The sequence below is a fragment of the Lissotriton helveticus genome, chromosome 2_1 (assembly GCF_964261635.1).
Source record: "Lissotriton helveticus chromosome 2_1, aLisHel1.1, whole genome shotgun sequence".
Taxonomy (NCBI): Eukaryota; Metazoa; Chordata; class Amphibia; order Caudata; family Salamandridae; genus Lissotriton; species Lissotriton helveticus.
Window position 1 is genome coordinate 1237134744 of NC_136059.1, and position 23431 is coordinate 1237158174.

Consider the following 23431-nt stretch of genomic DNA (forward strand, 5'->3'; position numbering starts at 1 on the left):
CCTTTCTGGTAGTTTTAAATACTGTATGAGACTAAAGCCTCATCCTAATGGTCCCTGTGAAGATAGTACATTTTACAAGAAGAGTAGAAAATGAGACATTTCTACAAAGAAAAAAAGGGCCAGAAAATCCCTACAACTTGATTTTCTCATGGGCCTTCACTGGGTTTGTGTAATGCAAGATTACACAGTGCTGTAGCATGAAAGAATAAGTGCCGGGCCCAAAGATTTGATCATAAGCTGGCAGGTGGAACTCTTGCATTTCAGTGTGATGAACGGCAAGCATGTGAAGTCTTGATTCTACCTCATTCCTCTTTGCTTTAATCAACTAGCAGACACTCCCTGCCACTTTATATCACTCTTGCATGTTATTATTACATCATCTTTCTCCCTTTGTCTTGGTTTTCCCTTCTTTCTCTCCCCCCTTACACTTGGTCAAATTCTGGTGAGAAACATAAGTGCCAATCCAGAAAAACGTGTGCTGGTAGGTCTCACCTGCAACCAATGGCTCAAAGTAAGCACTGGGATTACTTTAAGAAGTGTTGCCTGGTACAAGAAATCATCCCTGACACCTGATGGGAGACAGTGGTAAAAATGTTTCACATGGAGGGCATATTGAGATTAAACTCATAACTAAAGTAGGGGCCAGAGGTAAAGCAAAGAAGAAAGAAAATGTGAATTGCTATCATTATTTGGAGATGTAATTCTCTTGTGGAGAGAATTGGGCAATTAAGATCCTACAATACAGCTATCTTGGACCCAGGGCTCTTTTCCTGTGTTTGTATACCCTGCCAATGGTGGTGGTTATTTTATTCAAGATATCTGAAAAGCCTGTGCCCGAAAGGTTGTGGCTAAAGCCACATATTGCAGTGAGCCCTGGTTGAGTTGTTGCTAATAAAATGTAAAATAATTATAACTGAAACATCTGCTTGCAGATGCTTTTCCAAGAAGAGTAAAAAAAACATACTGAGTCACAATATTGTTTTGACAAATTGATTTATTGATAGAAAATCTTAATGAAAAGAACAGTCTGAACATAAGATACAGTTTTTTACATTCTTTGGGGGGGGGGGTGTAAACTTCCAAGTATTCCATAAGGGATGTCTTCTTTCTTATAGTAAAGAGCAGACATTTCTTTTCACTTCATATGAGCTGCTTTTCTCTTTCTGTAAAGAAACACAGACATATCAGGTTATAGTGTATTAATGATGCAGTGTTGATTGAAATAATGTTTGCACAGTACCCAGAGCAATGTCAACATAAGAGAGATGAAAATTGTGCAACCCAATATTGTTTATTAACTTTTAAGTCTGTTTTTTAAAGCTATAAATGATCTGTGTTCTAGAAACCATTGTAAAATGCTAAGCCTGTATTCGTCTTCTTGCTCCTTTCACTAGACTAATCTTAACCTTTTTGTTTACCCCTAATCTCCCTGTGCTGCTTCATGATTCTGTTCATTCAAGCAACTCAGATCGTACCTAAGGACTAAACTTCTATTTGGACAGAACTCCCTCTACTCTCCACCCACTGTCATTCCCTACCATTAACCCTTAGTGTGAAATTTTAGAGATCTCCATATTTAAATATAGTAGGTTGTCTATCTTGTGTTTGGACTCCGAATCAACAGTTATCATGCCTCCAATTCAGCTAAACTGTATTTATTCTTATACACAGATTAATTTGCTATGTACAGAATTTCTTGTCAAAATGTTTATTTTTCTTGCTGAATATATTAATTAAATAAAAATATTATTGAGATGAGATAACACAACATGAAGACCATTAGTGGAAGCAATATAAATAAATCAATAAAACTGGCAAAGACCAAATTATAAAAAGAACAATTAAGCATAAGTGTATTTGAGAGGATCATCCCTGGGAATGATTTTGGGAGTTATCGATTAAAATGTAATAAAGATTTTTCTTGCCACCCGGTGGGTGCTGTGAATTCTTGGTGAGAGGAAGTGCATCTTTCCACTGGACATATCACAAGGTAAAATATAAAAAGAAGTGCCTAAGGTCCAAAATTCATACATTGTGAACACCCAAATAAGAAGTGCTGCTACCTATTATTTTCTTCCCATTTCATGGCTGCCAGTGGCAGTGCAAAATGAACATTTTGAAGGAGCAGTTGTGCAAAACATTTTTGTGAGTGCAAAATCAGGATGCTTGTGGCTATATAAATATTTCATTGCAACCCATTGTACATTGGCTATAAATTTGCTCAATGCAATATACAATATGTTTGCTTAAGGTAGGAAGGTAAAGTTTACTAAAGGGACATCATATATCTGTACAAGTTACTTTTTCACATAATTTGCCAATGGCCCCCTTTTAGTCCACCTGGCTGCAGCATCACTAAATTTGAAGGTGAAGAGGCATTTCTTCCCCATTGTGGCCTTTTTATTTACAAGCAATGACAGGGCTGTGATTCGTGGCCACCTTGCGCTGCAAATTCCCAGAAGAGAGGGCTGTTGTCATACATGCATTTATTTTAGTGAAATTTCGCTTTAAGCAATACTTATCATTCAGTGTTGTTCAGATTGAGACCCTCTAGTTACAAAATGTCAGCCTGTTGTCATAGTTGTACACTAAGTCAGGGAAATACCTTATGCAATATGCCACATGGGCAGTGGAAATATAGATTCCACTGGGTTCTTTTCTGCACAGTACAATGTTTCCATATCATTACACTTTGCAGCTCAGAATGGCAGATCACTAGGTGATAGAACATTGGAGAAAATGTAGTAAGCTGCAAAACTCTGTACATTGTTGTTTTAATCTGCAATAATTGTGCCAATCCCTTCCTCATGGGGGGAAAGAGAGCGAAATCTGTTACTGCTGATAATCCTAATTCGGCCATAAACTGGAGTTTATTCCAGAATCGAGATTATGGGACCCTCAAAATGAGGCAGTAGGTTTCTACAGATCTTAACATTCTTCCAGAAGGAGATAAAGTCAAAGGCGAAGCAAACAATTCATATCAGTGTATTCCAGACTTTGAGTGCAAATACCCAAAGAGTGTGAAATGTCTGTTTCTAAATCTTTTTGGAGTTGCAGAATTCAATTCTTCCATTGGTATTGCCCAGAGCCACCAGACCTGGTTTGTGTTTTCAGCCACCAAAAAGAAACCTTTGGCACTAATTATCTATGGAATGCATCTATCGGAATCTGTGGCTGTGGGTGTGATTTGGATTACTGAAAAATACTATGATACATACCTGGATCACCAAGAAGCTCAACAGTGGTCTGCATGTAGTTCAGAACTAAGGGCCGGATGTAGGTAAAATAGATTTACCGATTTTTAATTACCGAATTTTACCGATTCGGTAATTAAAAATCGGTAAATCTATTTTACCTACATCCATACCGATTCGGTAATTAAAAATCGGTAAATCTAAGGGGTGGATATGTAGGAACATCCAGATGTTCCTTTTACCGAATCGGTAAAAATCTGTATTTACCGATTCGGTAAATACCGACCGGTAATGCCCATTCATTCCTATGGGCTGCAAAGCCCATAGGAATGAATGGGCATTACCGATTCGGTATTTACCGAATCGGTAAATACCGAATTCCACAAGGGTGCAGGGGGTGTCACTTTGACACCCTCTGGCACCCCCAAAAGAGGCTCGGGTGCCATGTGGCAGGCATACCTGCCCTAAGGGCAGGTCTGCCTGTCATATGGCACAGGTGTGCATGCACACATGTGCATGCACACCGGAATCGGTATTTTACCATCAAATATATTTGATGGTAAAATACAGATTCGGTAAGGGTTGTGGGACTCAGAAGAGTCCCACCTACATATCAAAATTATCGAATAGGTAAAAATACCGATTCGGTATTTTACAGAATCGGTAAATTTACCTATCGGTAAATTTACCGAATCTGTAAAATATGTGGCCCTACATACCATTTTGTAAATACCGGTCGGTAACGGCCGAAAATACCGATTTCCGGCCGTTACCGACCGACCTACATCCGGCCCTAGATTTATAAAGTGTATTTGAACCAATAGAAACATAATCAGGTGGGAGCTTTACACAGGCTGCAGCTGAAAGCATGGAAGAAAAAGTGTATACTGCATGTAAAGAACAAAGTCCCGGGGTACTAGCCGTACTGAAGTAAACGGTGACCAAATAGTGTTAAATAGGGTTCACAATTTACATCCAGTTGACAACAAACTACCCTCAAATGTTTAATCCACATCTTCTGATGTTCAAGCCAGTGTTCTGAAGTGGCTGGAGAGTGAAGAGTGGCGTTTGCCAGCTATGTGTATATTGACTCTTCATTTGCCTCCCCCTCATTAAATTGGGATTTTTCTGAGAAACCCTGACATTTAAATAAATTGCTTAAATGTTGTAATTATATTGGATTTGTTGATATGCACTGATGGAACGTGCTTGATGCAACATTGCCTTTCTGTACCCTAATTGTTTCTCTTTTCAATGGTCGCGTGTTCAAATGAGCATATGAATAACTATTTTGCTCTTTATGTGTCCAATAACATTTAAATAAAAACATGCTTGTTTGGGAGGGTGGGGTTATCAGGACTTGTATTGTGACACTGACAGCACAAGAGAAGCAACGTGGTAGGACTATGTACAATATTTTGGTATCACAAACATGTAGAGCTGCTAGGTATATTTGTACACCTGTCCTTGAGGCTGGTGATATCAACACATATTTGAGTGAACATGTTTGTTTTCCTAACCACCGTGAAGAGCTCTTTCATCTTTCATTGTTCCTATATTTATCAATGCTAAAAATGAGAACAAAGGTAAAATAAAAGTGTGGTTTTTGTGATATCTGATTGTTGGCCTCTTGTTGTTTAGAAAATATAGATTCAGAGAGAGCAAAGTCCACACAAAAATGATTAAATATGTGTATAATGTTTACTAGTGCATGCATCACATACCTGATTTCATATTTAACCTTGAGCCGTGGAAGCCCTGGTTGTAGTGGGAGTAGTAGTTGTTGGTGTAGTAGTGGTTGGAGTAGTAGTGGTTGGAGTGGTAGTGGTTGGAGTAGTAGTGGTTGGAGTAGTAGTGGTTGGAGTGGTAGTGGTTGGAGTAGTAGTGGTTGGAGTAGTAGTGGTTGGAGTAGTAGTGGTCGGAGTAGTAGTGGTCGGCGTTGTTGTACGACGATGATAATGATGCTTCTTCTTGTGCCCTTTATTTTCATGTGACTGGAAAATAGAGAAAATACAATATAAAATATGATACACTCTAATAAATTATAATAGAGATGTGCGTAACAGAACATCACACCATAATCTTTGGAGAAATGTATCAAAGTTTTTGCTCACTACAGGCACACAGAGCAGAACATTCCAACAGAGGTATATTTCCAGGGACATCAAACACCAGCCAATGTTTTGAGAACTAAAACATATTCACTACAGGTAGTCACCCTTTCTGATGCAAAAATATGAGAGTTTATGGTGGGGTTTGGAACCATTCACATCCTTCCCCCCACAAAAAAAGGATTCAAGAACGGGATGTATGAAAGTGTGAGTTGAAATGTTGAGCCAGTAACAACTGAAATGGGAAAGCCTTCAAAGTATTCTGACCACAAAATCCTTTGAGACGCTTATGAGATGAGCTGCTGCTTTCTACCACATGATGTTAACACATAATGTAGTTGCCTTGATTAAAAACGAAAACAAAAAATTACACTGCAGGTTAACTCCTCTACATGGATGTAGATCTCTGAATTCCTGGAATTCACAAATCTTCACAAAGGTATTCATGAAAAAGGTTTTGTATGTTTGGCTCGTATAGAGAGCCATTAGTGTAGATGACTGGCCTCTAAATGTAATAATTCATTGCTATGACGAAACAATAGTGGGTAACAGAATGTATTTAACAGTGTTGCTAAATCATAAATAAATACCATGCAGCTCTAGCTGAGCACTTTGAGAGCCTGGCAGAGAAGTCCCGGAAAGCAAGGACCACAGCTTCTGGAGGAGAGGGAATGCAAAGAGCAGAGGGGTTGTTTTAAAAAAAAAAATTGGACTGGGTGGACAGGCCACATTTTGTATGGCTCCTCTGTCCCTGCATAGCGGTTGAAAGAAGGGCAGGCCATTTTGGGGGCATATATGACATAAATTTATAGATGAGTAGAAAGTGGATTACAAATATGTTTTTTCACCTCTGGGTTCTGAGTGACAATTTACACAGCTCAAACTTTGCTCTCATTGTCAATTGTAGCCCTCTAAACACCTTACCGAAAAAGCTACCCCTATTTAAATTTTAACCATCTCTAATTCTACTTGTTATGTATGGCTCCCATAGAGAGCCTTTGGCATAAACAACTGGAATCTAAATCCAGTGATTCCCTGCTATGACATACAAACAATGGGTAACAGAACTTGTTAACCATGGTTGCTACATCAAAAAGGAATTTTAGGCTGCTCTGTCTGGGCTCTCTGAGAGCCTGTCAAAGCAGCACCAGCGATCAGTGTGCACACCTTCTTCTAGGGGTAGAAGGGCAAGTACATAGAATTTTTAGAGATGGGTGGCAGCAGGCTAAGTATTTTGCTTTTAAATTTGGGACAGGTTAGAGAACCCATTAGTTCCTTATTACACCGCTGTCTCTGTTTAGCAGTTGAAAGCAGGGGCAGATGTATTTAAAGGCCATACATAATATGAAATTCTCGCTGGGTTAAAAGTGAATAATGAGGATGTTACCCATCTACCATCTATAATTTCATATATATGATATGGAAGGAACCTGTCTGAGGTTGGTGGGGAGAAGGAAGTCAGTTTCTCTTTACAACGTTTGGGACAGGGAGGGGGGCCATCTTATGTATTACTCCTCTGTCCTTGAGCAACAGTGTAAAGCATGAGCAGATGATTTTGGGGATCACATATCACCTAAACATAAAGCTCATTAAGAGTAAATAACACTTATGTTTTTCATCTAGAGGTTCTGACTGGCATCATACACATCACAATTGTTGCTCTTGTTATTTATTTGATGTTACTCAGAACCGCTCAGTGAAAAACATCTCTGATGCCACACTGTTACCGGTATATAATACTATATGTTAATCACTACTTACATAAATGTGAAATGCTCACCAAAAATGTAATTTTCTTAGTGTACCAATGCACATGGGACAATACCCTCCCATGTGTTCAATTACATTTCGGCTCTTTCCAAAGGAAATTATTTTGCACAAGTGTTAAATACCTCCTTTTCCGTCAGTTTTGGGTATGTTCATTTCCCATTCACCCTCAAGAATGGGATTTGCTCATTCTCTTTACAGGATCACATCTCTGAGTATTTCTAAAATTGCAATAGATCATAAGTATGTGAACGTGAATATTACTATATTCAGAAAATCATTGGTGTGTGGGTTTTACCTAAGATTTCAGGGCATCGTTTTGCTGGAGTGTCCACTCCCTGCCCCTTGGGGGTTATATTGTGTAGTATTAACCAACGTGGGCAAATGTTATGCATGTGTAAATCCCTTGAGGAGTGTAACTTCAGGATTTAAAAATACCAAACTTGAATTTACGATTCTTAATGCAAGTAATACTTGAACTCAAAAAAGAGTCCATTTTTGGAGCCCACCATAAAACATTTTCTTGCAGCAGAAAGTGACTGCACTCCATTTATTCATCCCATTGCCACAGACCACAGTAACTCATTACAGTACAAATGAGAGTCTGAAGATTTCAGTCTAAGAACAAGACAGTTTAAATCATCTGACATCAATTCTACTGATGAAAGGAGCTTTTTCATTTCAAAAGAATTTTATTGTTATAAAGAAGCAAATGAAGATACAGATTATAAGTAGAAGTGATACAATTGATAACAGCTGAGTAGCAATCAGAAGCTGACAATCAAAAATGAATCATAGCAAATATTTCGAAATATAGAAGCATTCTGCCAAAAACAGAAAGATTAATTAATAATATAAATTAATATCCTAGGCAGAGTCTACCACCAAAAGTATCACTATCAGTTGGTATAATCAGGGGAAGAGAGGACAGGAAAGCAGAAGGAAGAAAGAATGAAACAGAAAAGGGAAAGAGTGGAAAAAGAGATAGAAAATAGATAAGGAGGAGGAAAGAGAAAGAAAGAGAGAAGGATTCCCAACGAACAAACCCGACAAACACGACAAACAAGACGTCATTCATCCAGACAAGTCGAAGGGATATTGGTCAACCAGCCCCTTGGACGACAACTCCATATAGTTATCCAGAGCAGTCCAAACCCCACTCGCAATAGAGGGAGCCAGGTGAGCGTGATCAACCGAGGTATGAGCACTTCGTAAAAAGGAAACCCAAGCCCACCAAGTATGATAAGAAACAGAGGAGAAGGATTTCCATTCCATAAGTATTACTTTCACTGCAATAGTCAACAGTAGATCCAACAGCTGTAATTCCAATGGATCCAAGGGTAGAGGGGTTGGAGCAGCTAATGGACCCAATAAAATGAATGGGAAAGAAAGTGGGAACTTAATATTAAAAATGAGCATTAGGTGTTTGTGAATGAGATCCCAAAAGGGTTGAAGGAGGGAGCACTCAAAAAACATATGCGGAAAGTCACCTGCCAATAAACCGCAGCTCCAACATAGGTTATCATCTTTGAGATTGAGCGAATGTAAGCAAACAGGAGTCCAATGAAGAAGGTTGACAGAGAAAAATTTAGATTGCATGAGTGATGGGGCGATTTTATTGCGAAGAGAAAATTTGCCAATCAACTGCCAAGTGTCTGAAGAAATATGTTCAGTAAGACCATGTTCAAAATGGTGCAACCATTTTGTCTGGGCAACTGTCTGCGTAGGCAGTGAAACAGTGGATAAAAAGTTATAGATTTTAGAGGCTACATGACCCGATTTAGTCCAGATATGAAAGAGAGAAACCGTAGGAGAAGTAGGATGAAGACGCACCTTAGCGAGCGCTACTTTGATTTTAAGAAAGGTATAAAAATCTAAGTTAGTTAAAGAATATTGTTGAGCTAAGGAGGAAAAAGGTAGTGGCTCATTGTTAGCTCCATAAAGATGTTTAACAAGCGAGACCCCCTTAGCAGCCCAATAAGATACCAGAGAGGGATCAATATTGATTTTAATTTTAGAATTCCGCCAAATAGACGACCATCTAGATTTGTGAAGTGGAATCGCCACTTTCTTGTCTATTTTCCTAATCGCTGCAAGAGTATCCAGAATAATAGAGCGGGAAAAAGGGATGGACAAGGTAGACGCAGTACAGAAGGAAGCAGTCGGTAACGGAGAAGCCAACTCCTGTTCGATTAACAACCAGGAAGGAATAGGACTAGGGGGAGACGAAAACCACAGAGCACCTTGAGACGCCAAAAAGGCAGTTTGGTACTTCTCCCAATCAGGAAGATTGCAACCCCCCATGTCATAAGGCTTCCGTAAGAATTTATAGGAAATTCTAGCCCGTTTATCATTCCATAAAAATTTAGAGGTTAGAACATCAATTTCATGAAAGAAGGAATCCGAAAGCTTCACCGGGAGCATAGAGGACACAAAGTTAACAATAGGTGTAATCATCATTTTAAGGGTCTGGAGGCGACCCCACCAGGAGATGTGTTTCGGGGACCAAGTGTCCAAAAGACGACGTACTTTAAGAAGAGTCTGGGATTCATTATAGGTAATTGTAGCATATAAGGTCGAACAAAAATAGATACCCAAATATTTTAATTGTTTAGACTGCCATTTAAAACCAGCAGAACCCATATGCGTAGAAAAACAGTAGGCATTTAAGGGGAACATCTCAGTTTTATCCCTATTTAAGGTGTATCCTGAGACCTTTGAAAAAAGGGAAATCGTATCCGAGATAGCAGGAATAGCCAAGGCAATATCTTCTGAAAAAATGAGGACATCATCCGCGTACGCAGCAGTTTTAATACAATGAGGACCAAAAGAAAAACCTTTGATGTCTGGGTGTAATTCAATCAATCTGAGGAGAGGATCAATGGACAATAAAAACAAAAGTGGAGATAAAGGACAACCTTGTCGAGTGCCTTGGCGAAGATTAAAAAAGGATGACGTAGCTCCATTGACTCTTATGTTAGCTCTAGGTTGAGAGTAGAGAGCCATGACCATATTAATAAAGGAGTCCCCAAGATTATGAGCACACAAGACAGCACGAAGAAAAGGCCAAGAGACCTTGTCGAAGGCCTTTTCTGCATCAAGAGCTAGGGCCGCGGCTGGGAAATGAGAACGTTTAGCTGAACCGAGAATATGGCAAAAAGTACGTATATTATCACGCGCAAGACGGCCTTTTACAAAACCCGTTTGGGAGGGATGTACCAGTTTAGGAATAAAGGATTCTAATCTCTTGGCTAAGATTTTAGCAAAAATTTTTGCCTCCATGTTAAGAAGGGAAATAGGACGAAAGTTTTTTGGATCTGAGTGATCCTTTCCCTCTTTTGGAATTACTACAATGGTAGCATCAGCCGCCGTGCCAGACACAGACCCATTCTTAATGAAAGCGTCAAATACCAATTGAAGCTTGGGAACAATCACAGGAAGAAAAGTCTTATAAAACAGAATAGGGTAACCATCAGGTCCTGGAGCTTTGCCAGAACGAGTGGCTTTAATTGCGGCAATGATTTCTTCAGGAGTAATTGGACCACTTAAAAATTTACTATCTTCTCCGGATACCGCCTGCACCGGGACAGATTTCAAGAAGTCCTGACACTGCTCAAAAGAGGCCTGATTAGAAGGGGTATATAAATTATTATAGAAAACACGAAAGACTTCAAGAATTTCCTCAGTCTGAAATTTTTTAGAACCAAGGTGATCGTTAATAGAAGAGATTTGAGAAGACTTGAAGGAAGAATCCTGAAATTTTAGTGTAGCCGCAAGAATTTTCCCAGCTCGATTTTTGAACAACAGCCTTTTAGATTTCTGAGCCTGAACTCCAATATGAGCTCTTTTGGTAACTATAGTGTTATATGTGTATTTTAACTGCTTGATGGACTGTAAGCAAGATTTATCCTTAGACTGTCGAAAGGTAGATTCCAGCTTTTTTATTTCAGTTGCGAGATCTGTAAGTTCTTTTTTAAGAGTAGCATTCCTCCTTGACATACATTTAATGACCTGGCCATGGAAAGTACATTTAAACGAATCCCAAAGGACAATTGGGGAAGAAACTGAGCCTTCATTCTCAAGAAAAAAGGTGTTGATTGCACTAGAGAACTCATCAATCTGAGCAGTATCATGCAAAATTTCTGTATTTAATCTCCAGGAGCGAGCTCTTGATTTATGGGCAAAGGACAACAATGTAAAAGTGACCGCGGCATGATCAGAAATCAGAATAGGATGAATAAGCGGAGAGGAGGAAGACGAAACAAGAGAGGAGTGAACCAATAAATAATCAATACGAGAAAAGGTAGAATGAGGTGAAGAAAAGAAGGAAAAATCACTACCAGTAGGGTTGTGAAGACGCCACACATCCTGAAGATGATTAATGGAACACATGTTAAGCATTTGCTTATGGGATTTTGGAGGGCGAAATTGAAAAGCGGAATTCCTATCTAGAATGGGATCCATTGGTAAATTAAAATCCCCACCAACCATAATATTCCCAGAATGAGGTGTGTCATTTAGTTTTTTGGTAACCGTCTTCCAAAAGGACGGATCATCCTTGTTAGGGGCATAAATGTTCATAACGTAAAGATCATTATTACCATCAGACAACTTAGTTAATAGCCACCTACCCTCAGTATCATGCTCAGAAGAGATTATGGATAGACCGGAATTTTTGGAAATTAAAGTAATGACTCCATTACGTTTGCCACAAGCGTCGGAACAGACAACATCTGACACCCATTCTTTCTTTAGGAATAGCGCCTCTCTGGTAGAAATCTTTGCTTCCTGAAAAAGGACTAGATCCGAGGAGAGAGATTTGCAATAATCTAAGATTTTTGATCGTTTCACTGGATGATTTAAACCCTTAACATTAAGGGACAACACATTCAAGCCTGGCATAGACAGAAATTGAAAAAAATAACATAATCCATAGATGGTAAACAGAAAACAAGCAGCACAAATACAGGCATGCAGACTTCAAACATTAACGTCGCAGCGGGAGAGTCCGTGAGGGAAATCCGAAAGAAGAAAAAAGACAAGAGAGGAGAAGAAGGAAGAGAGAAGAGAAATAGCAGGGGAGGTCTGAAAAAGACCAAATTCATACCAGGGGGAACGTGGGAAGGCGAGCAAGGGGACCATCATGAGGAATGATTATAATTGATATGAACAACCCCAAAACAGTATATAACGGAATATACGTAATTAGGATATAGGAACAACTGCGACATAAACCAATAACCATAGAATAGTACAAAAACAGTTCCTCCACGAATTTATAAAGAGAATACGCATATATCAAGTTAATTCACAAAGAGCATAGCAAGTAATCAAAAAAACGCAAGATAAGCAGACAATCAATTGTCTTTAAATATAGATAACTTGTCATAATACGTGACACGAAAGTGCAGAAACATATTAGAGATATGAGAAGAGAGAAGAGGGTAAAGAAGAGACTAAAAAGTGTAATAAAAGTAGAATAACTTATTATACAGTATAAGAGAAGTGCACAGAATTGCAATAGCCTAGCATCAATACAAGAAAATAGTAAATATCTGAGAAGCAGAACAAGCAATGAAACAGCAATGTAAGCATATAGTAAACCTAAATATACAATACATATTGAAAGATACTTGTAATCAATGAATTGACATGCAAAAGGTATATAAACCCCGTTATAAGTAACCAGGAAGGAACAATAAAAGATAAGAACGTCCTATATGATATTAGACAAGTAATAGTAAAAACATAAAAATGAGCCACTATCTGAGATCTCATAGACAAGATCATGTAAGACCAGTAAAGCAGTCTAAGCATTAAAACAATAACTAGGTAAGCATATGAATAAATGCAAGGTACAATAATCATAGCATGGTGAGCGCCGCTAAACGCAACTATAGAAAATACATAATACTGAGCCTATGACCAGCGCTTGTATCATAATACGAAACAGAACCAGACAAATTGAAGTCAAAAAGACTAAAGACGTACAAAAAGAATGAGCACACACGACGGAATATCAAGTACAAATCAAGTGAGAAAGTAGACTACTCCAAAAACGATAAAGAAATAAACAATCCAAGGACGGGGATAGAGGCAAGAGGAAATATGAATACACATTGTAGCGACATAACCAAAAATAAATAGGCGCAAAAATGGTTACCGGGAAAAAGATCATACAGAAGCAGACTACTACTACAAAACGTAACAAGGAAACAGATAGGAGATATGTCTAATATATCAATAAGGAAGGAGAGAACGAAGACTAACAACACAAACCATAAGGAGGAAGAAAACCATGTAAAATGACAACATCATGAAGACGGGAAAAAGAACACACCGACTACGAAAATAAAAACATCATCGAAAAAGGTGACTGACAACCACAGTCACAAAAGAAAGCCATATATGCACCATCAACCACGGAGCACGCAGGTCTAAAAGGTAAACTCAATAGACCCGGAAAAAACAGAGAAAAGACAAGGAAGACAAAGAGTCACATCAAGTGCCAGAAGCACCAGGCTGACGCGAAGCCTCCATTTGAAGTTCCATCTGTAGCTCCATCTGATTGTCTAAAAAAGAGGCCAAGTCAGCAGGTTCATCGAAGATTCGAGAGCGACCTTTGAAGGTAATGCGAAATTTGGAAGGGCCAGAGAAGGAGAAAGGGATATTCATTTCAGATAGACGCTTTCGAAGATTAAGAAAACCTTTCCTCCTTATCACAGTGTCTCTTGCAAAGTCTTGAGAAATCGAAATACGGTGTCCTTCCCAAGAAAGAACTTTAATCTTCCGCATATGAGCCAGAATTTGTTCCGTGTGCTGATGACGCAATGGTTTAAAAATGACAGCCCGTGGTTGCGTAGCAGATTTAGAACGGAAAGTGGGGACACGATGTGCCCGTTCCAGCTCAAAGTCTTTTTGAAATGAAATTTGCAGAGTAGAAGGCAACCATTGATATAAGAAGTCAATCATAGACGGAGCACCTTTCTCGGCCTCTTCAGGAAGGCCAAAAATGCGTAGGTTGGATCTACGATTACGGTCCTCCTGCTCAGTTAGATCCCTCCGCAAAGCCGCCATTGAGCGCTCGAATTGTACAAGAGATCTAGACTGCTTCTGCAAATTATCCTCAGCGCCACTGATGCGTGTCTCCGTGGCAGAGACACGAATGGAGAGAGCCTTAAGATCAGTTCTGATGGCTGATACCTCCACCTGCAGTAAGTCTGTATTAGTTTTAGTAGACTGCGCAATGTCATGTACGTCATTGAGACGTGTCAGAATAGCCTCCAGAGTAGAATTAGTATCTTTTTGAGAGGATTCAGGTGTAGGAGAAAGTTGTTTAAGTCTCTTAAGAGAAGCTTTCGACTCCTTTGCATCTTTAGCAGTTGGCGACAAGCCCATATTTGCTGCCATAGAGCCTCCCAAAAAAAAAAAAAATAGAAGAGACAAACACTTCAGAGAGCTAAGGAAAACCCAAAGCCCGAGGAGAATGAGTCACTCAGGAGGCAGAGAAGAAAAAAAAAAGAAAAATAGTAAAAATATGCAGGCACACCTCTAGCAGGTAAAGCAGGGAATTAAAGAGCAGTTAATAGCAGTGGAAGGCACTGAAGACGCTCAGAATTACGTAGGGTAAAATGCAACCAGATTATAGTTAAGGCACCACAGCATGAAAAACGATGGCTCTATAAGCTAGTAGGGGTTAATAGTAGTCACCAACCCCTATTTGTGGGCATTTGGTAGAGCTTCGTAGCCATAGTAGCTCCTTTGCTGAGGAGACTCGAAACTGCGTGGAAAGGCGAGGAAAGGCGACCCAAAATGGCGGCCGCCCACAGAAATATCGAGCGTCACCTTAAATCTGGAGCAGAGCAGGCATAATGAGGTTTTGAGCACAGGAAGGACGTTCCGCCGGCACACGGCACCTTCCGTCACCAAAGGCTCCGTTTGCTGTGAGTTCGGGGTCCCTGGAAGCGGAGACGAACCGCAGACGGCCCTCGCTCGTCCCGGAGCTCAAGCGCGAACCGCCATTCCAAAGCGGCGCGCAAGCCACGCCCCCCCTGATGAAAGGAGCTTTGATGTATAAGATTTGTTGTATCCTTCATCCTGGACCTGATTTCCGTCTTCATGCACTGAAAGGATTTATTCGTCCAGGATTAACTAGTGAAATACGATACGCATGTAGAAATATTACAGTTTGACTGCTTAGCTGGACCCAGGACATTAGAAGATACATGTGAAGTAGACCAGATGCTTCAAGCCTCTACTATAAGAACTATTTATCGGAACATATCTAAAAGGACACCATGGGCCATATCATGAATGGCTTTAATAGTGCAGCTCAAAGCCCTGCGCCTATTTTATGTGCCTGCAAGAAGTACATTTAATTTATTTAGCCTGATATTTTTCGGAGCTACTGCTTTATTTTCTGACAGAACAAGACAGAAACAGCAAGCAAAGTATGCCTCTTTAAATTTCTGAAATGTGCTGTCTGAATATAACATACTAACTTTTGAAAATTGCAATAGGTCACAAGTATGTCAATGTGAAAATTACCATATTCAAAAAATCATTGGTTTGTGGGCTGTTCTGAAGATTTCAGGGCATCCTGGTCCTGGCGTGCCCACTCCCTGCCCTTGGGGTATTATAACCTGATATTTTTCTGAGTTACTGTTTTATTTTCTGACAGAACCGCTCAGAAACAGTGAGCGAGGTTTGCCTCTTTAAATTCTGGTCTGTGCTGTCTGAAAGTAACATACTAACTCAGAGAAACATTGGGTTAAATGAACTCACATCATGCCCCACGGGTGCATAAAATAGGTGCTGGACTCTGCACTTCACTTTTGAATTTGATTCCTATAGCCAGATTCTACAGGAAAACACATTGAGACTTAATTATACATGAATTGCTCATATGTTGCAAGTATGGCCAATGTATCTAGGGATAATATAAAGAAAAAGCAAAAAAGTTGAATGTCAAAGATCAAACATTGAGTCAGACACAGTCTCTTCAGCCTTTCTGGGATTACTTGCGTTACTTTTCAAAGAATTAGCAGTGGAGATGTATTGTTCTATCTCAAAGAATCTCAAGAACAATGTGGACATTGTAGGCTGTGTGTATAATAGTCCTGGCAAATGCGGAATGGAATACTAATCCACAGAGAGTCCAGAAAAATATTTTATAAAGGCCAGGAAATCGGATACAAGGAATCCACAAGACAGCTTAACATTTGAAAATTAGAATGCTGTGGTCACTGCAGGATGTAAGAAACTATTGAAAAATGTCTCATACTTACGCCACTGTCACTTGCACTCCTCTCATCCCGTTCAAAGGCCTGGAAAGGAGGTAAGATAAAGATTTAGATGAAAACCTATTTTGTAGCCTGGTGTACTTGAGGTGCAATGCAAGAGCGACACTGTTTTCAACCATTGACTTAAAGTTACCTTTACCACTTGTCACTGAACCATTCAGCTACCCTCTACACCTGCCTCAATGGAAAAAGACTGCTGTTCCCTCCATCAGCTCCCACACTGATTCCAGCTGCTACTATTGACAAGCTTTGAATCGCTATCCTGACATCATCTCAGATGCCACTCCTTTGACAATGAGCCCTTTGTCATTTACACCTGCTCCAAAATTAGATAAATCTGATATGTGCATTTCACACACAGCTCACTCATTCACTAAGATTCTGGGAACGTGATGTTAGCAACAGTGTATTGTAGGAGTTTTATTCTGGAAAATGTGGTAATGTTATATGATAAATGGCAAATACCACCAGTGGTGACATACTGCCCATCAAAAAAAGTAGAAAACACACTTTAGCAGCGAAGTGCTTTTGACCAAGTGCCCAGTGGAAGAGAAATGACAGTAACACTGGCTTTCCACCTAGAGGAAACTGGAGCTTCCCTAAAGGTTGAGCTGCAAATGTGGTAAAACTGGTGCCATTACATCGGAATGATCACTAGTCACTACATATTCGAGAACTGAAAGACACATCCCAGGCACACCATGTTTTTTTATTTTTAATCCCTGAAGATCAAAAATTACCCTGGCTTTTTACATTTTCTTTTGATCAGGACTTCAGTGGGTTGTCAGATTATAATGTTCAATCCTTCCAGAATAGGGTCCTCAGTGTTTCAGCCTCCTTAGGTTCATAGGATGCCTTCAATTTAAATATAATCTGGAACATGAACATCATAGTTCATGCCTAGATGAGCATCATTTAGTGAGTCAGAATTATACTGCATACCCCAGTCCTCTCACCCAACAGTGAAGTAAAGGCAGAAAAAACAGCCTTATTTAGAGTTCAACAGACAAGATACTCTTTCAAAACACAACGGATACCCCTTCCACCATTTTGCAAGTCGCATAGGCTATTATGCATATAACAGGGCCCCCCAGTAGGAGAACTACAGGTGACCCGGGGGTACCAATAAGGAGTGCTGGCCCAGGAAGTATGCCAAGAGGACCCATGGGATGAGACAGACTGGACAGTATTGGAGGAGAAGAAGAGATGCCGGAGCAGCGAGTTCTAAGGGCGGACCAGAGTACGGAGAACAAGGATTGGATTGATCACGAGGAGAGATGGAATGGAGCAGCGGTACTGACCAACCCAAGGGAAAGCTAACCGGATGAGGCAGCCGTGGCTCCCTAATTGAGCCACGGCCTCAGGTAAGTAACCCGGATGACTGGCAGCTATGTGAGTGCGAGGACACTTCAGGGATCTTGGGAGTAGGACTTCTTTCTTTTGGGGACAGAGAATATTGCTCACGCTTATCCCTTTTCTATTTTGTTGTATAAGCCCACTAGGTGAATACGGAACCCGGGCTTAGGAAAGCGCAAGGGTTCGGGAGTCCAAGGGAGGGAAAACCACCCATCTTAGTTTCTGCTGTTTTACGTTTCCTCACTTTACATTGTCCTACCACCTTCTTCTGAGTTTCCATTTGGATACTAGAGTTCTCCTATCCGTCCTTTGGTCACACTTCCAGGGAGTATTGATGAAGGAACCAGTACTCGTTAGTTTGGACAAGAAACTAATTGCCTGTCCTTTCTCGTTTCCCTGAGGGTGCATCGGTTCAAAAGAGGACCAGTAACTACAGACGATACAACAGGCTACCCAAACACTGAGAAAAGACGCAGACGATACGACAGGCTACCCAAACACAGAGAAAAGACGATGAGGAGAGAGAAGGGAAGAGTAGATACGGAGAGAGATTGTGGGACAAAAACGTGAGGAATTTCTGGTAACATTTGTTATAAATAAATGTACTATGCTTAAGCAACCAATACGTGGTCTTGTGTCTTGTCCAGTAACAATGCACTTTGTTATAAAAATAGGAAATTGTGAACATTTTTTAGGCCCACATGGTTTTTCCTGTTGCAAAAACATATTTGAAAAACAAGGTTATCAATAAAGGTTTATGTGTAGTTTCTGATCCTATCTATTTGTCCAGTTGATCAAATTTTGCAAATAATGAGTGAGTTAATTGCTGTATTGGTGGAAATGTTTTATCACGAAGAGGAAGCAAAGAAAGAAGCACCTTTGAGGTGGAAAGCACAAAATAGACTGATCAAAATGTGCAGACCTAGCAGCCAATGAGTAACTCAATTCATTGAACTTGTTTGTGTTATAGACACCCCTGAAAGTGAAATAGAAAAAGTAGGGCAAGGGAGTGTACGTTATTAATTCGCTAACACAATAATAATGTATAGGACTTCGTCTCTACTGCAACCCTCTGTTGTACCTGAGTCATGTGAGGCAGAAAACTCCTATAGAGAATCCCAAAGCAAGAGAGGGGAAGTGCGGCAGCAAAATGTTGATGGCAGGGGGAGATGAAACAAGGAAAAGGTGGAGTGCATTAGGCTAAAGTGCAGGAGCCAACAGATTCAATGCAGGCAGCTCCTGTGCATTCTCAGATCATTTAATTATATACAGTGGCAATATGTCATGACCACATTCTAAGCATGAGAGTAAGAAACCTTTCCAGTATAGAAGATTGGGAGCTCCATGAAAGACTGCGGTGTAGAGCGTGAACAATGGCAGATAAAGGTCCACTCTCTAAAATTCTAATATAATACATGATTTTTGTAATCCCTTTAAAAAGTCATATCTCTGATATCTTTTTATAATTGGCGACTAGTGACGCACTCAGTCGACGATTATAAAGAAGAGCTGTCGAAACTCTACTTTTACATGTTATTACAGTCAAGTTCTGATATCACTATGCCTGATGCCATAGCCAGCAGCCAAGGTGAAAGGCAGGTCATGTCACCGAGCATCGCTGAGGCAGCTGTTTGAAGCACCGAAACTTGAACATTGCTTATCTTTTTTCTGCTCTGTTTAATAGCTTACAATAACAAGCAGAAAGAATACGTTTATTTTTTTGCACTCCTTTGATACAGAATAAAAAAAAATTACTTGCATTGAACTGTTTCTAATACCCTGTTTGCAATAAATATCTAACAGGTTTTTGATATATTTAATTTTGCCCTCGAGGTTTTTATTTTTTTTATTCATGTTTGCAAACATGTTCACTCTTTCATATGAAAAACCTGTGCACCAAGGTTTTAAGTGGTTTGTAGGAAAGGTGATGGTGTGACCATGTGTTATATGGGATAAATTAGCCCCTGGAGTGCAAAATCAGGTATTAGTAAGTCACCTTCGAGTTCAATAACCTTATTCGGACCACAGCCTCATTCCTCTACATGGTTTTGGAATTCCTCAGTGTCTTGCTACATCCGTATAATGTATGGCAGAGGGTACTATCCCCCAGATTCATCATTGTCCTCTTTTGCGAGTCCTTACTAGCGATTTTTAAGGAATCACTATTAAAGACTAGCAAAACGGGATGCATGTAGAAATCGCAATTTATTTTGCGATTTCTACTGCTTCCTTATTTGCGATTCGCTAATTGCTAATCGCAAATAAGGAATGGCTTTCCCATTCATTCATATGGGCCTCAAGGCCCATAGGAATGAATAGGGAGTCATTCCTTATTTGCGATTAGCAATTAGCGAATCGCAAATAAGGAAGTGATTTCAAGGGTGCCAGGGTGTCCAAAGGACACCCTGTAGCACCCCTAACATGCAAATGTACACTGGTGTTGCGCACACACATGTCCAAAGGACATGTGTGTGTGTAACATACAACTTAGAAAAATGCACTAAAGTGCATTTTTCTAGGTTTTCGCTATTTACCACGAAGTTACACTTCGCGGTAAATAGCGGCCCCATATTGCAAATTCGCAATTTTAAAAAGGTTCATGAATAGCATTTAAAGAATCTCTAATTGACATTCCTTAAATGCGATTTTTCGCAATATAGCGATTTCTAGTATAGCGATTTTTGCATTTGGGATGATGAATCCCAAATGCAAAAATAGCGCTCGCAAAGGGCCAGATTGTCAGAATCTGGCCCTTTGCGAGCCGATTTCAGTATGATGAATCTGCCTGTATATCCCTTCTGGTACACTTTTTGTTTCCGCTTTCAATAATCCGTGTTTTGTCCTTAATTCTACGTGTGTCTGAAAGAATCTTCTGAGGGCACACTGCTAGTTTATTTACCTCTCTACCCATATCAGTCCGCACTGCACAGTAGAGGCTTTAACAACCAGCATATTAACATCACTTATGTTAGCCATAGAGTGGTTTTTCCGAACACTGATATAAACTGGTGCTGTCCGCCTCCAGCTTATGTGATTTTAAAACAACATATTACACACTACGGATGCCCTATCCTCACTTCAAGACTGCTCAATATTTAATGTACTTTTCAAGATCAGACACATTTTGAAATGCTTCAACACCCAGACAATCCAAAAGCACCATTTGAGCCATAAGAGGACAGTAGAACATGTTTCTAACATGGCTGGACTGACTACTGGGTGTTTTGGAATTCTTACGAGCTGGGGGCTGATTTCACTGTGGTGGGGGCTGATTTCGTTAATGGAGACCTGCGTGTACTTCGAAATAATTAAAGCAAAACGAATTTCGTTCAGGACACGCAGGTTCCCATCAACGAAACCAGCCCCCAGCTCAGCAGCATTCCAAAACGCCCGGTAGCCAGTCCAGCCCTGGTTTCTAATTCCCATTTTAGGGAAATCGAAAAAAGTTCACAGCTAGAGCACAGCCAGAGCATCCAAAACGTTACCCTGATGAAGACTACATATGATATGTTCACTTTATCACTTGATGTATTTCTTCTTGTTTGAGGTGAATGTAGGCATACTTTGTATACTTAGTATCTGTCTTGCCAGTAAAGTAATGCTAGCTTCAAAGCAATATTTTTCAGTAGCTCTAGTTTATATGCACTGGGATGAGCTGTCAGATGGAAACAGACACCGGTGGGGCTCCCAGGCACATTACCACTTAGCAGGTGTGAAACAGGCTCTTTCAAAAGTACTGTTAGAAGTCTCTTCTCCTCTCTTGTAGTAATGATGACTACTCTTTGAATTCAGTAATGTCCCTTTTCCTCACAAGTGAGTCCTTTTACGCTCGTTCCTAGTTTGGAATTCAAAGAAAAGGAAGGTAGACTGAGTTGTAGCTGTATCCAAGTTGGAGGTTTATTCTTGGAAAGAAGTTACAGGATAAACAGGATAAAAAGCATAATAATCCAAGTAAGCATGTACAATCTCACCGGAAGCAGCAACCCTGCTGCTCAGCCTACGTACAGCAACTGACAGATACACTTAAACATACACAGGAGAAACAATCTATGACATCACAAAAAGACTGGCCACCAGAGTACAGAACACATATAAAGGATAAAGCAGAGAAGAACGCAGGATACCACATGTGCACATGAAAGTGGAGATATCTGCGTATCAACTGAAGCACGGAAGATATTTTCACTAGAAGCATTGTTGGGTGAAATAAACAAAGTATTAAATGTCTGCTAATGTCCCACACATCATCACTCACCGCAATGCAAACGGCTAAGGCCAGAAGGCAGGACACCACAACTAAGGTCCTCATCTTTTATGAATGGTATCTACAAGGAAATATGAAATAAAAAACAGTCAATAAAGAGAACATTTCTGAAGTTCCAGCCATGATCTCCAGTGGGGATTGGCAGAACACATGCACCTAAAATTTGTTTTGTTGGAAGTTAAAATTGGCTCCATTTTTATAAATGTAACGTACGTTCAACACCACTGGAGTTATGCTGCAACGGAGGACTAAACTAACAGTAGTAAAAAGAATATTATGTGGCAAGGCACGGGCAATTTTGTGGCACTATAATGTAGCTATTTTAACATTTAACACACTTCCATATGAAATGCATCACAGTGTAAAAATATTTGTTTCATGATTTTAAAAATATGATATAGATTTAGCACATGATATTCAAAAAAGGTTTTTCACGAAGAATTTGAAAAAACCTTGTGTATAAGCACAGATGATCAATTTCATTAACTCCTTAACCGCGGTGCGGGAGTTCTAATGAGTGGGCGGGCCGCTTCGGCCAACAGACATACGCAGTACTAGCCAGGTAGTGCTTGCGATGGCCGTTGGCTGACGCGCGAACAGAAAGGGTTAACATTCGCCTCTCCACCACACATAGTAAGGCACTGTGTGAAACAGATATAGTGGGGCACCGTGCACAAAACAAGCTTATCTAAAAAGATTTCCTGTGATGAATAGTGAGCCTCACTTATTCAGTACGGAACAGATATGTTTTATGTCTTTTCTTCAGTTTTGGGTTTGCCCTAATTTACACAGTACGACCTCCTGCACATCTCTGTCCATTAACAGAAATTTCCCAGCAAATAAACAAAATCCCTTCTGCCAGCCCAATTATAGAAGGTGTTTCCAGAATCTGACCAAAGTTTCACCTGTTTACATGCGTGATACAGCATTCAGTGACCCGTTAGTGAAATAAAACGTGAATCATTGTGATGCACCACTATTTGCTGCATTTTAATAACTTTTCATCTGGTAGAGACAGAATCTATTTTTATAATCTTCAAAATATTCAGCTTTTGGCGAACTACGTGGCTGGAGCTGCTAATTATTTTTTCTGTTGAAATGTTGCTATGCAAGCATTTGTTATCTACTGGCCCTGCCTATAGTGTTGTAGGTTTGCCTTACAATTAGAAATGAATATGAGATAGTGCCATTTAATAGGTTGAGACAAAATGGACAAATATAACAGACAAATATGTTAAGCCTTTTGGTAGCTGAACTGTTTGGCTTTTATTGTCTTTTTCACTACGCTTTAATGAGATTGAGTTTTTCAGAAAAATCAAAATAAATTATGAAGGCATTCACAAACATTCTGAGGGTCCGATTCACAAAGGTAAGCTTAGACCTGAAGTTTAAATTTAGAACACAAGTCTAACTTTAGACCTGGAGTCAAACTATAGG

The 23431-nt window shown here is 39.8% G+C and overlaps 1 protein-coding gene across 1 annotated transcript; it reads right to left on the bottom strand.

Annotated features, from left to right (window-relative positions):
• Positions 1 to 976: 976 nt before the first annotated feature.
• On the bottom strand, positions 977 to 22056 carry LOC144819706 (uncharacterized). The gene is made up of 4 exons (XM_078677494.1): positions 21986 to 22056; positions 16360 to 16398; positions 4919 to 5188; positions 977 to 1163 (listed from the first exon to the last, which is right to left on the bottom strand). The coding sequence occupies exons 1-3, from the start codon at positions 22037 to 22039 to the stop codon at positions 4931 to 4933; spliced, it is 351 nt and encodes a 116-aa protein (XP_078533620.1). The 5' UTR covers positions 22040 to 22056; the 3' UTR covers positions 977 to 1163; positions 4919 to 4930.
• Positions 22057 to 23431: the final 1375 nt, after the last annotated feature.